Genomic DNA, 14,903 nt, shown 5'->3' with positions numbered 1-14,903 from the left:
GAGTGCAAAACATGTTTTAGAAAAAGATGTTCAAAACATTGATTCTAAACAGATTTTTGCAAGATGGCAAGATATCCTAAGTATATTTGATTTTGGTATTGAATACATCAAGGGGAGTCAAAATTCAATCCCTGATTTCTTAACCCGTGAATTTTTGCAGGGAAAAAAACGGCGAATAAAAAGAAAGAAAAGGTTCCTACCAAGAAGTCCAACTTAAGTCCAGAATCTAAGCCCTTTGAGCTTGTTACCCCAAGCCAATTAAGTTCCAAAGATCTGGTCCCAAGAAGTCCACCAATCCAATTGGTGAATCGCTTTACTACCTTAGGTAGTACTCTAAGTCCAAGGCCGACTTTCCAATCTGCCTTAGTAAGCCCAAGACATTATGATCCATTTGAAAGCATTAAGCTACAAAGAGCCCCCAGAAGTTTTCCAAAAACTTCACTATATTTTACTAAGCTCCCAAGTCATAATTTGTTTTTAATTGAGCCGGATTTTAGTCACCTAAAATCTCATGAAGAAATTGTCAAAGCTTACTTTCCCCTTCGCTGGCATTTTCCAGCTCAAAAGGGGGCGGAAGCATAGTAATATGCTTAAAGAAGAAGCTTAGAAATAAGAAGTGGTGAGAGTATAGTGGACAGAGAAATGGTCAGCATATAAAAACATGGTAATAAGCATACGAACTTCAAAATCAAAATCTGAATACAAAATAACAGAGTATTCAAAGATCATGAAAACTTCAAAGTAAAGTAATGCTTAATTAAATATAAACTTGAAAACTTACAAATAACTTAGGCCAGAAGGGCTCTGATAATTACAAGCTTAAACATAAAACTTGATAGAGACATTACAAGTGTTTGTAGAGAGGGATTACAAGTGTTTTGGGTTACAAAACTTTTTCAGAGGGGTCTCTCTAGTTCTCACTCGAATGAACTTTGCCTTCAACTTCAGACTCTTCGGTTTTAAATAGACTTAGGGAAGGCTTCTGTGCTGGAATCACGGGACTCCAGTCTACTTAGTGCTGTCAGGCGTGAATCGAAAGTAGATTCTTTTGCTTTTACTTCAGTTAACTCTCACCGAAAGTAGGATAAACTTTTGGTGAATAGTGAAAATAGTCACTATTCATGAATAGTACTTTGTCAGGTGATCGACAGAAAATGATGACTTAGTTGTCTTCTTGTGCCGACGGGGACAAAAGCTTAATAGTCACAACTCAGGTCATACCTATCAAAGGGGTCTTGAGCATCTTGAAAAAGATCGAACTGGCTTCTGGGGACTGAAGACTCTGCAGTAGATTCTTCATCTGAATTTTCTTCATTTTGCTCAAAAAATTGCTCAGCAAGGGCAAACGCCTTGAAATCCTTCTCAGCAGGCATTTTTCCCTTGGAGGATATGGGTGACTCAGACTTAGGAGCTTGCTCAGTGATAGGTTCTGGTGGCTACTGTGATTGAGCCATTATAGGTTGTATCATCTGAGGGGGTTCTTTCTTGAGAGGGTACTCATGATGGAGGCGAGTTTGGACTCTGGAGAAGTCAAACTTATCCCACCACTTAACAAATAACTGTCTTGCAATGCATGAATGACTGTTCTGGCTTAAGATATACTGCCATTTTAAAATCCACGAAATCTTATACTGGGCAAAGAAATGGATTGTAATGGGCAGTTGAGCTTCTTGATGAGACAATTTTCTTACGGTAGAGAAATACCGTATGGCTTCTTGTACTTCTTCTGAAAGGATCTCATTAACTGGGCCATAAACTTGCCACCACGTGTGAAACCACAAAGGAATAACTCATTTGAAGTTTTTATCAAAATTGATGAACCAGGAGTGGGAAAATGACTCATTTTGGTACAAGAAAACTTTGTACTAGGCTTCAATATAGTCATGGTAGCTATATTGGACTTTTCTGTTACTTAAGCTTTTGAGAGCATAAGGAGGCATTCCCCAGTCTTTTTGGGAAATGAACTTCATGATAAAAAGAGAATGGAAGGCAACTCTTCATGGAATTCTTTGGCAAGGGATGAGGTTGATTTGTACAAACTTAGTTGTAAGAAGGACATCTCTATAAAACTCAATGGGCTTATCAGGGTGAATAGCTGGAAAATGCCAGCGAGGGAGGAAGTAAGCTTTGGCAATATCTTCAGGAGATTTTAGGTGACTAAAATTCGGCTCAATGAAAAACAATTATGACTTCAGAGCTTAGTAAAATATGGTGAAGTTTTTGGGAAACTTCTGGGGGCTCTTTGTGGCTTAATGCTTTCAAAGGGATCATAATGGCTTGGGTTAACTAAGGCAGAGTGGAAAGTCGGCCTTGGACTTAGAGTACTACCTAAAGTAGTAAAGCGATTCACCAATTGGATTGGCGGACTTCTTGAGACCAGATCTCTGGAACTTAATTGGCTTGGGGTAACAAGCTCAAAGGGCTTAGATTCTGGACTTAAGTTGGACTTCTTGGTAGGGACCTTTTCTTTCTTTTTATCCTCCATTTTTTTCCCTGCAAAAATTCATGGTTTAAGAAATTAGGGATTGAATTTTGACTCCCCTTGATTTATTCAATGTCAAAATCAAATATACTTAGGATAGCTTGCCATCTTGCAAAAATCTGTTTAGAAACAATGTTTTGAACATCTTTTTCTAAAACATGTTTTGCACTCATGCAATCAACTCTTATTAAAAACTTTTGATTTAAAAGATCATCTTGAAACTTTGAAATGTATAGTACTATAGGTAAAATCTCTTTCTTAATAGTACTACAGTTTCTCTGAGTTGAATTCCAAACACCTGAATGGAAACGAACAATTTGTTCTGGATGGTCGGAATGGACTTGCTGTTTGAGAATACCACCGTACACAATGTCGGAGGCATCAATCTCAACGATCTTAAAAGAATCAATAGTTGGAATGCCAAGACAGGGCAATGTCTGGACATGGAGCTTAACTTCTTTGACAACAGAAGTATGGATTTCAGTCCATGGAGGAGGATTTTTCTGAAGTCTATCAAATAATGGCTTACATTTCTTACGAAGATTTTTATAAAAATCAGCAACATAATTGAGAGATCCAAGGAACCTTTGTAGTTGGGTTTTCTCAAGAATTTCATCAGGAAACTTATCAGCAAATTAGATGACTCTTGTCACCCCCCGTTTAGGAAAATAAGGGAAACGCGAACTAAAAGATAAATAAATAAGTAAATAAAGACAGAGAATTTTAAAACACAAGTAGTATTACTATTTATACCAACTATGATAGCAGTATCAAAATTTTACACTGGGGCTCGAGGTTATTTACATCTCAAAAGTGAAGTGGTAAAGCAAAAGCTAGCAATCAACATTGCTAGAAAAACCACCACATAAGTTAAAAGACTGAAATGAGTACAGTTTCCATCAACAAAATATGACTGTACTATCATGATCTATCAGCTCTACAGTCTATGTCCACGACGGAGTCCCCAGGTACTATAACTGCTACTATTTACAAATATCTACATCTTCTTCTAGTCCACTGTACAGTAAGTCCAAGTTGCCCACGGATGGGGCCAGATCTGGGGGTCACTGACTACCAAGAGTCCTACAGGCACTCCTCCCCTCAAGACTATGATATACACCTTCATCTGAAAATGGTTATAAGGGAAAGGGGTGAGTTCGACAACTCAGTAAGGAAATATCAACACCAGGAAAATAAAACATGCTATAAAATCATTAATTATGCATAATGACAAAAATATCAAAATGAGCAATTAAAACAGAATTTATAAGTATAATTAACAGAACTTAAAAATAGATGAACAAGAAATATGAATAATGGCATGAATAATTAAATCAATTTTATTTATTTTCTCTTTTATCCTTTAACTGTGGTTTAACCCTTTATAGACTCTAAACCGCTGTTACCCGTGAGCGGAGCACGTTGGCTTTTGTCACACAGACCTATGGACTCAGCCTGTCGTCACAGGGGAGAGCCGGTTCCGAGTTGGGGATCTTCCCTAGGTGAAGGCCAACATCGGCTGGTAGCACACACCAACACATGGTATGCTTGCCATGCTACCCTATGGGTACCAATCCTAGCTGTAATAGTGCCTCAGGGTTAAACAGTTACTGCACATGAACGATTTTCTGTAATACTGTAGGCTCTGCTTTATCTGTATACTTTATTTCAAAACTGTAAGAGCCGTTTTCATAACTGTAGTCATGTGCAGAATTTAACTTTAGAATCTCTTTTCTTTCAAAACTGTATTCATAATAGAGTCATATACTTTGAAATTCTCTTGTAATCATATCTTTGAAATGCTCTTTATCATAACTTGTAATACTCTTATGCATAATCCATATCTTAAAAGTGCTCTTAATCATAATTATAAAAATGCATAAAATTGCATGAATAAAAACATATGAGAAATAACAGCGTGACATTTAAAATTTCACATAAATATAATGCTTTATAAAATTTTCCCAACACTTTTCCCAAAAGTTTTTAGAATAAAATATTGTTGGGATTTTTCGGTGTTGTATCCCCTTACCTGGATTTGCTCTTAACGACAAGATTGAGCTTTTACCTAAATAAAACACAAGGGTAAATTTTATTAATACTTTTTCTAAAAAAAAAAATTATTCTATCTAATTAACCAAAAATAATCCCATAATTAAAACAGAAAAAAAAAAAAAAAAAAAAAAAAAAAAAAAAAAAAACCAAACCTAAAGATAAATTAACTAATAAAACTTAAGTCTCAAAACTCTACAATTTCAACCCCAAACTCACGGGTCTACCAAAAACACACCAAAAAGAGTTAACTAACACCAACCTAAACAAAATACACCAAGAACCAAAACCACATGGAAAATCCAATAACTTAATCCGGTTAACACAACAAAACTCTAAAACAATATTATTTGGAACCTAATGACTTCAAAGGTAATAACACTGAACCGGCCAAAAAGACAAATTCCAAAATAGGAAACACCCGACCAGTTTCCTTCACCAAAACTCAGTGGCCGAATAGCTCAAGGAACCCCAAAACAAAACACCCATTCAGTTGAAACACTGCACACACAAAATCTACCAAAATCATCAACATCCCAATACACTCGGCCGGCCCTTCAACTGAAAATCACAAACGAACCCACTGTTCTTTCCAACCAACCGGCCGAACCCACAAAGCCAACCAGGATAACAATCATCAAAAACCACCAAAACTCACATCCCACTTCACGGCACACCCACCCCAGCTCAAACCAAACCAGAATTTTTTTCTTGAACTAAGAATTTTCCCACAACTCAACCGGTTTACCCAAGAAATCAACTCCCAAAATTGAACCAAAATCAACCCAAAAATGTATAAGTACAAAGATTAAACTTACCCATGGAAAAAAAAAATGGGTTTTTCTAAGATATGGGTGCCGGAAAACATCACCGGAAAAGTTCTCCGGTGATGTTGCCGACGCAGGGCCGTGGCCCTCCGGCCCAGCTGCGCCGACCGCCCAGTCCGGTGGCCAACCCACCGACTGGGTCTTCTACCCTTCTCCCCTATCTCTCACGGTCAACGTCCATACCTCCCTCAACTCCACTCTCGGTTGGTGCAAGGAGAAAAATGAAGAAGAACAAGCAGAGAAGAAAGAAGAAAAGAGGAAGGAGAAGAAGAAGAAGAAAGGAAAGAAGAAGAGAGAAGCAGGGACCGCACGTTTATAGAAAGAAGAGAAAGGAAACATAAAAAAAAAAATAAAGAATAAAATACAAAAAGTAATACACATATGCCAAGATTATTAAAGGACTAAAGAGCAAAACGAAATGTACTAAAACTGAAGATATTACCTGCTGGTTTTGCTCTGGTTTTGCAAGCTTTCTCAGTTCAGTGAAGAGGTGATGAAGAAGAAGTAAGAGTCAAGGGTATATATAATTTAGATAAGTTGCGAACGTGGGAGATAAGGCTTAAACAGAAAAAGAGCTTGCAGATCCCGGCATTCACGGACAACCATAAATAATCAGAAAATCTCATGCTAATATATCTCATGCTAAACAAAAATAACACACGTCCATCTGACTGCTCTTTTTCTTTTTTTTTTTTTTTAACCTATTATCTCATCTAAAAAAAATGTTTTAATTATTGTTATTAGGGTGTTATAACTCTGCTGATTTGACTTATTTTCGATTGATGGATATTATATCCAAGAAACCGGATGTTGGTTTGGAATAGCTTAATTTTAGTAGCAGAAACTACTAAACCATTAACTTTGATAACTTCTATAAACGAGTTCAAATGTTTCCAGTGTTCTTCAATGGACTTAGAGAAGATGAGAACACCATCTATGTAAACTATGGAGTATTTGCTAAAGGGGCTGAGAATATCATTCATGATATTCTGGAACTCACTTAAGGCATTCTTAAGACCAAAGGGCATTACGTTCCATTCGTATTGTCCGAAGGATGTGACAAAAGACGTCTTATACTTATCCTTCTCATGAATTTGGATTTGCCAAAATCCACTTTTCATATCAAACTTAGAGAAGATCACTGATCTACTTAACCTATTGATTAGGTCTCTCTTATTTGGAATTGGATATCTGATCCATTCCAGGACTTTGTTGAGGGGCTTGTAATTGATAACCAACCTCGGGGCTCCTCTTTCTAGTTCAACATTCTTCTGAACATAAAAGGCTGAACAAGACCAGGGGGACTTACTCTTACAGATTATGCTTTTGCGTAATAGATCTTCTATTTCGTTACGGCAGAATTCCATAGTCTCTTGACTCATTTGAATGGGTCTAGCCTTAGTGGTGATTTTCCCTTCGTCAAAATCCTTGACATAAGGAAGGCTTACCGTGTGCTTCATCCTATGCCAAAATGCAGTAGGGAGATCAGAACATACTTCACTTTTGATCCTGTCTTCAAAGAATTGAATCTTTTGTTGAAGAACATTTTGACTTAATCGTTCTTCAATTCTTTTAACCTTAATTTCTTCTTGTAAAAACTCAATCTGTTGGGCTTTTGACTTGACTAGGTTAACAGACTTAGAGATTGAAATGTTTTGTAAGCATTCAATTGACTTAGTTTTGGTTTTGCCAGGAATTTAAACTTAACTTTTTCATCCATGGGATAAGTAATTAAACCATCATGATCTGTTGTAAAAGAATACAACAGAGTAATGAAAGGCAAACCTAATATGACTTTGTCAGTCATATTCTTAACTAAGACAAATGATGTTTTGAAACAAACATTGTCTTAACACACATGGACTTTACTTATTTCAAAAGTAATTTGCATCTTGCTGCCATTAGCAGAACGCAAAGTTTCTTTTGTCTTATTGTAATACTTTGTAGGAACTAGTCCTTCCTGTGTACAATTCAGATCTACACCTGTATCAATCAGTACAACTACAGATAACTTAAAATCTTGAATCTTAATCTTAACTTTTGAATACCATTTTTTAATATGGATTCGGTTAATTATACTTAGACAATTTTCTTCAAATTGTGGGGTGTCTTCAGGCTTAGGCTTAGGTTCGGCTTCGCTGTCATTAGGACTGCTAGCGGCTGACTTAAGTTTGTGCTCAATTTTCAAGAGATTAACATCCTGTTTTAACTCTTGATTTTCTTCCTTAAGTATCCTAATCTCAGACTTAATTCGATTAACTTCAAGTTGCAAATCTTTTGTTGTGATTTGTTCCTTTGGTTTATCAAATCTTTTGAGCGTGTTGCTTAAACTTATTTCAAGACTTTTAGACTTATTTACCTCTCTTTTTGTGAGAAGTTTTCTTAACTTTTCCAAGTATTGTCTTTTTAACTCAGGATTCTCAATTTTACTTATAAGGTCAAGAAGCAATTCTTCTTGCTCTTCTTCTTTGGTCATAACACTAATTGTTTTACAACAGGTGTCATTACAACCAAAACTTATGTCAGGACCTGACTCAGACTTATTGCTACTGCAAGAGCAATAGTTTTTACTTGAACTAGGTTCAGACTCATATTCACTGGGCTCAGTGTCTTATATCTCTAACATTCTTATTAAGTTTTCTTTTTATTCGTTAGAGACTTTTAGCTGCTTAATGGTTTCCTTCGCTTTGTAATCCTTTGCAAAGTAACATGACTTACCACACTTATAACAACCATATCTTTTCTTAAACTTTTTCTTCGGTTTTTTCTTATCTTTCTTATAGAAATCATTTGGCTCAAAGCTTCTTTTCTTGAATCTTTTAAACCTTTTCTTATGCTTTCTATATTCTTTATACTTACGAGATTTTTTATGTTTCTTGGATGGTGCTACCGAAGGCAGACCATATTGTTCACAGAAATTACTCATTTCATACTTAGCCTTTTTCTTGTCTTTGTTGGCCTGGTTTGATATTTTCATATCATATCAATACACATCTTAAGGCCTTCTTTTTTGATAGCACTTATGATATTTCCGTAAGTGAGATTATCATATTCTATCACATTGTTCTCATTGACTAAGACTTGTTTGATCTTATGAGCAAAAAGATGAGGCAGACCGTTTATGAATTTCTCTTTCCAAAATGGTTGGTTGCTATCGTCTCTTAGCATGACTCTAGAGATGAATACATCTTTGTACCATCTAAAGTCGCTTAGGGTTGGACATCTTAGGTTACTAAGCTGGTCATGGACCCTAGATGTAAGGTGACTTGGAGTGCCAACAAAATGTTGCATAATCGTATAAAACAAAGTGTTGACAGCATCAGAGTCTCCCAATCCAATTCTTTCATTGAATATATGAATTCCTTCTTCATTGGTTTTGACAGCACTTCTTATGCTGGCTTTGGACTCATTGGTGAGATGCTTTTCCCACCAGGTTTGAAGGGTTCCGGTGAAACCTGAAACCAAGAGGTCAAGAATCTCAGGTTGACTTAAGCCGTGGTTCAGCATATAACTGCTAGAAACCATTGTCATATGGGTTAACTTATCAAGAATTTGCTGTTCTACTAAACCATCGATATTCCATTCGTATAGTTTATCAGCAGAAACTGCAAATTGACTTTGAAAACTCCTTTCCTCAAATTGGATATCCGAAGGGGTAGGCTTAGGATACCAATTCTTGGTGAGACTTGTTGGAGAAAATTTAGGCTTGTGGATCCTATTTAGTTCTAGAGCTGAAATGGCTTTTTCAACTTTTCTGATATTTACATCAGATTCAGATTCTGAAGAGGACTCTGTTTCAGAAGAATTCTCAGAAAACTCAGGGATATTAGCAACAGACACAATGTTGGAACTACTGTGCTGTTCTTGTTTGGTCTTAACCAAATCTTTAAGCATATCATCTATTTTCTCAACAGACGACTTATTCTTGTTAACCTTTAAACTAGTTCCTGGTTTTAATTCTGGAAACTTGATTATAGGTTTTTCTTGCTTAAAATGCTTATGTTTCTCTTTTGGAAGAGGCTTATTATCGAGTTTTTTTCAATTTTATCCAACTGGTTCCCTATGGATTTTAGGTATTGGTTGGTGTAATTATTTTGCTCAATGACTTTCTTTACATCTGTATTTTCAGACGCAACCTTAAAGGGTGAGGCTTCAACCGTAGTGGTTCTATGTTTAAACACTATGGTTTCTTGTGGAGGGTGACTTGAAGAAATAACTGTGTTATCTTCTTTTACCCAGTCATCCTTAGTAACTGTTTGTACGTTGTTTTCAACAGGTAAAACTCATCAACAAAATCGAGATAGAAGATTTATGTTTCAATTTGGCTTAGGTGATTCTTGAAATGACTCAAAATTTCATTCTTTTGCTCAAGGTTGAACCTTTCGCGATAAACTTTTCTTCTTTCAAGATTTGCTTCAGACTCAAGATCATCATTGAGTCTTTTCCAATCTAGCTTGAAAGGTGTCCTCAGGGTACATAGTTGGGGGTCTACGGTGGTTTCAACTATGAAGTCAGATTCCGTAGGAGAACCGTTTCCTCCTGAGGATTCTTCATCTTCTAGCTGGTTGTTTGCCGTATAACAAGAATGACTCACTTGAGAGCTTGTTTAGACTCCCTTCAACTTAAGGTTTCTTAATTATTTTTCCAATTCTAGATCTCTTCGTTTTAGTTCTTCCGTTGTGGTCGAACCAGCAAACGAATGCCTAGCTGGAATCTTATCCTTAGGGATTCTAGAAGATCTAGACCTTGGAACTTCTAGCCTAGACGAGCTAGACCTTGGGGCTTCAGACCTGGATGATCTAGGTCTTTCAACTTATTCTATAAGAAGGTTTGTCTTAGGGGTCGACTCAAATCTTCGATCAAAACTGATCTTAACAGTACCATCTAAGTACTGCTGGATATAATCTAGATCGCCTAGATTATGACTTATGATTTCAGGCTTAAAGCTTTCATTAGTTACCATCCATTCTTTGGGTAAACTAACTTCATCCCACTTAATGGTTCGAGGAACGTGAATACTTGTGTTACTCTGGCTGCTTTGGATCAACATGGTTTGATTCTTTGGGCTTCTGTTAATTGCCTGGAAATTCATGTTAGTTCCAGTGCACTTATAGTAGATCCTATAAATTAAAGCTAAAGGTTGAACACCTTCAAGGACTCTGTATCCTTGAGTTCTGATGCTCAAGGTTAAAGCTTTTAATAAATGGGAATCACTTAGACTTACAATGAAATATGGAAAACAGTCAAATAGATTGGCCCATCATGCATAGTTGCTTCAATAACACCAAGGAGACTATCCTTCCAGTCAATGAAGCGGGCATCTCTCAATCCTAGCATTACAAAAAAGTTGCATATGCTACCATATATAGGACCCAGACACTGGTTGCATAACCACAATCACATGGAAAATACAGAAAAGTGGAAAATTAAAACCAACAACAACAACATAACAGATGTTGGATAGTGTTAACAATCTAGAAACTCGACAAGAGGCCAGCGCCAGCTAGGGGGAGCGGAATAGTGTTAACAACCCCGTCAGGAATAGTTTATATTTGGGCTTTACCAAAAACTTTTATCGAGTTCGCAACAATCGCTTGAAATGTGCATTTGGGATTACGATTTTGTAGACAAAAAATACAATTGTAATCCAAATCGCACAAAAATGAATCGTTTGTGTATTACGTTTTTAAGAATTGCGATTTAAAAACGCAAAAAATTGCATTTTCAAATCGCAGACAACGAAATGTTTTTTTGAAAACGCATAATTGTAAAGGTTAATCTACAATTTCAAAGGCAAAATTACAATTTTACCAAACACTCAATTGCATTTTTAAAAATCTCACATTTTAAAATCACAAATCCAATAAGACCTAAAGCTATAAGGTAGAAGGGAAGTGATTCATGCACAACCCATATTGCACAACTATCTCACAACCAACATACATTGTGTGGGACCCATACATGTGAGACCTACATGTAAGTCTCACCCAATGTATTTTGGGGTTGTGCGATAGACCTACGAATTTCTTCCTAATATTAGGGCTGGCAAAACGGGTACCCGACACGACCCGTTAAGACCCGCGACCCGTTTAAGCTAGACCTAAACACGACCTGTTTATGTTAACGGGTCGGGGCTCCAGACACGACACGAACACGATTATTTTACGGGTCACCCGACACGACCCGTGAAACCCGTTTAACATAATGAGTCGTATCGGGTCGGCACGACCCGACACGACCCGTTTGGACATTCAAAGCCAAGGCAAGCCATTATCTCAAAACCAAATCAAAATCCACAATCAGAACCTCAAATTTCAACTAAATGTTTCATTTCAGCAGTCAAAACAAAATCAAATGATTCAAATCGACAATCAGATATTCAGATCGTAAAATCCATCAAAAACTTCATTGCTTCTAGTAAATATTGAAGTAAAATCAGTAGATGTTGAAGAGGACCAAGAGGTACCCGTACCAGAGCCCAAACAACGCCCTCAGCTCCAGCCTCCAAGTCTCCAACGTCTTGAACAGGATTTTGCGCATGAATTTAAGATTGGAGAGTTGGAGAAGATATTGAGAGCATCCCAACAAGTGACTCTGTGACTATTTGGAACGCATGGCTGATGGGGTTTGCGTAAATGATAGAAATTGATTACAGCTGTATGCAATTATCTTGCAACGAATGGCTCAGATTTATCAACATAAGATCACACGGCCCATAAAATTAAGGAAATGAGATGGTTTTTATGGAGCAGCGTGCTTGACTTATGGAGCATGGTTTACCATGCCGACTGTCGAGCGATTAGCTTCACTGCATCAGTGCGTCAGGTTGCAAGACTCAAAACCTTGGGAAAGCAAGCAGGCCAAGCACGCGTGAGTCATGACGCTACAGTGAGGAAAAGCAAGCGGCATTGCATGATGGCTTTTGTCATGTTTGATTAGAATTTTTTTTCTTGGTTTGGCATGTGAGAATTTGAGAATTTTGGGTTGGTCGGTGTAAAAATAAAAAATACATTGAGAATTTATTCATTGCCATGTTCATGGACTCTCCATGTTTTTGCTTTCCTTTGGGATCCGGATCGTTTGGGTTGTTTCGCAGCTTCTTTTCTTTTCTTTTTTTTCTTTTTTTTTTGTTATGTAATTTAAGTACAATTTTTTATTTTATTTTTCTAAAATCTTAAATGTTCAAAAATCTTCTCAAATATAAGTTTTTGTATTTAATATTACCATTAACCTGTCAAATAAAAAAACTATTGCAATATCTACTAAAAAAAAAAACTATTGCAGTATGGTTCATACATTTTATTTAGTATGACTAACTTTTAGCATTCTTCTTTAGCATATAATTTATACGCTTTTTATTTAGAGGAATAAGATAAAATATTGAGTAGATTTAGAGATGCTAAATTTTTACTATAAATATATATCAAGTCAAGCTCGGAGAATTATTAGTCGTTTACTAAAATATTAATAATACAAGATTTTAAGTATTGGCTTGGAATTTTGACTCTCTTTAAATAATAATAATAATAAATAAATAAAAAAATAAAAAAAATAAAAAAAACCAATCCTAATCGTGTCTGGCGGGTCACCCGCGGGTGACCCGCGACACGACCCGCCAAGCCAAGATAAACGGGTCGACCCGTTTAAGACCCAAACTCGTTAATTTCGTGTCGGATTATCGGGTCGTGTCAAAATTGCCAGCCCGACCCGTTTAAGACCCAAACTCGTTAATTTCGTGTCGGATTATCGGGTCGTGTCAAAATTGCCAGCCCTACCTAATATCTCTCTCTCTCTCTCTCTCTCTCTCTCTCTCTCTCTCTCTCTCTCTCTCTCTCTCTCTCTCTCTCTCTCTCTCTCTCTCTCTCTCTCTCTCTCTCTATATATATATATATATATATATATAGGATTTAGCTTCTATGTGGTAGTTTACACTACCGCATAGATGCTATAGTTTAAAACAACATTGTTTTGTACAGAATACCGCACGACTTAAAAAAGAACGGCACCGTTTTGTGAAGAATGCCGCATGACTTAAAAAATGACGGCACCATTTACTAACATCACTAACAACTCCGTTTACTAATTACTACCATCACTGAAAGTAAGTTTCCGGCCAGGACCGTACAAAGAGGAAGCTCGATCAACACGTTTGGCTACTGAGAAACCATAGGAAAAGGAGAAGAAAGCTAGGGAATTCACACAAAATGGGTCGCTCTTGCAAGATTCGTGACCTCATTTTCTTTCCTCTTCCTTCTCATTTTATGGGCAACAAAAAAAACAAGAAAGAAGAAGAAACACTCACTGGTGAGAAAAGCCAGAAAATCAAACAAAACGCTTCTCTTCGACTCCTAGTTAAGCTCTTATTTTTAGCCCATTGTTTATTCTTCCCCTCCGGTAAGAATCTACCTTTCCCCTTGCATTTCCCTGGCTCGTAAATTGAAATGAAGCATGTTAAGGATATTCTCACAGGAACTGTTCAAAACCAGAGAAGAAAAGGGTTAATGAAATAAGTATTTGGGACTGATTGACCAGTCCAAGGTCGAGGGGGCAATTAGTGGGGAAAGGGACAAAAACACTAAATGACCAAGATCACTTCATTTATGAGAATCCTGATAATTAATGATCTGTCGTCATTTAACTTGGAGAACAAGTACAACAGGGAAGAGATGATTGGATCCCCAACTCCAGTTTGTCTTCGGATATAGGATAGAATGTCAAAGGCGACGTTGGACCTCCATCACCAACATAACTTCATGGAAAAGAATTAAGAAGAAGATCAAAATATTCGCAGGCCATAAATGAAAGTACGAAAATACAGGTGATATGTAATAAACACATTTATTAAGGTAGACACAATCTCTCGGACACACTCTCTCTCTCAAGAGTTTTTAGAATCGATCTTTGCTAATTTGATCGTCAGAGGAGACGCCGCCGGGATATCCCCGAAGCACCTTTGTTTTGCAGGTTCTTGAAGGAAGTTCAACTTGGTGGACTCATCACTCAAAACAACTTTAAGTGCAAACTCAATCCGTGACTGACATGTCATCCTAAAAAATTCGACATCAACAAAGCAAATACTCAGAGTCTCCAAAACTTTTTTTTTTATTATTATTTTTAATTTTTTAATTTTTTTTAATTTTTTAATTTTTTTAATGAATAAAATTGGGTTACAAGATCAACACAAGTGGGTAGACCTTAATCCGAGCAGACCCAAAAAAAGAAAAAAAGAAAGAAAAAAAAAAAAGGAAGTCCATTTCCAGAGAGTTAACTCTCTGTCCCTGACGTAACCCTTAGAATGGAGTTGAAGAGGAAATTGTTGTTCCATTCCCAGCTACTTTCTTTTTCTTCTTCTTCTTCTTCGTCTTCTTCATAGCATTTGAATTTCGCGGAGAGCTCAAAGACAAAGACGCAGACCGACTCAGAGAGAGATTGTAGGAATAGGAGGATACAGAATCGATGAAAACTTCGCTGAGAAAGTTGAGAGGTTTCGGACTAAACAAGCACGAGGTCAAGGGAGCGGAGAGATATTTGGCCTTTGGCGC

The 14,903-nt window shown here is 36.9% G+C and overlaps 1 protein-coding gene across 1 annotated transcript; it reads right to left on the bottom strand.

Annotated features, from left to right (window-relative positions):
* Positions 1-1,196: 1,196 nt before the first annotated feature.
* On the bottom strand, positions 1,197-6,821 carry LOC133876857 (uncharacterized). The gene is made up of 4 exons (XM_062315098.1): positions 6,166-6,821; positions 2,781-2,992; positions 2,351-2,493; positions 1,197-1,436 (listed from the first exon to the last, which is right to left on the bottom strand). Exons 1-4 carry the CDS (start codon positions 6,819-6,821, stop codon positions 1,197-1,199), a joined length of 1,251 nt encoding a protein of 416 aa, XP_062171082.1.
* Positions 6,822-14,903: the final 8,082 nt, after the last annotated feature.

This window comes from Alnus glutinosa, chromosome 9, assembly GCF_958979055.1.
Source record: "Alnus glutinosa chromosome 9, dhAlnGlut1.1, whole genome shotgun sequence".
In the NCBI taxonomy this organism is placed as follows: domain Eukaryota; kingdom Viridiplantae; phylum Streptophyta; class Magnoliopsida; order Fagales; family Betulaceae; genus Alnus; species Alnus glutinosa.
This window is presented reverse-complemented; position numbering and strand designations above follow the sequence as displayed.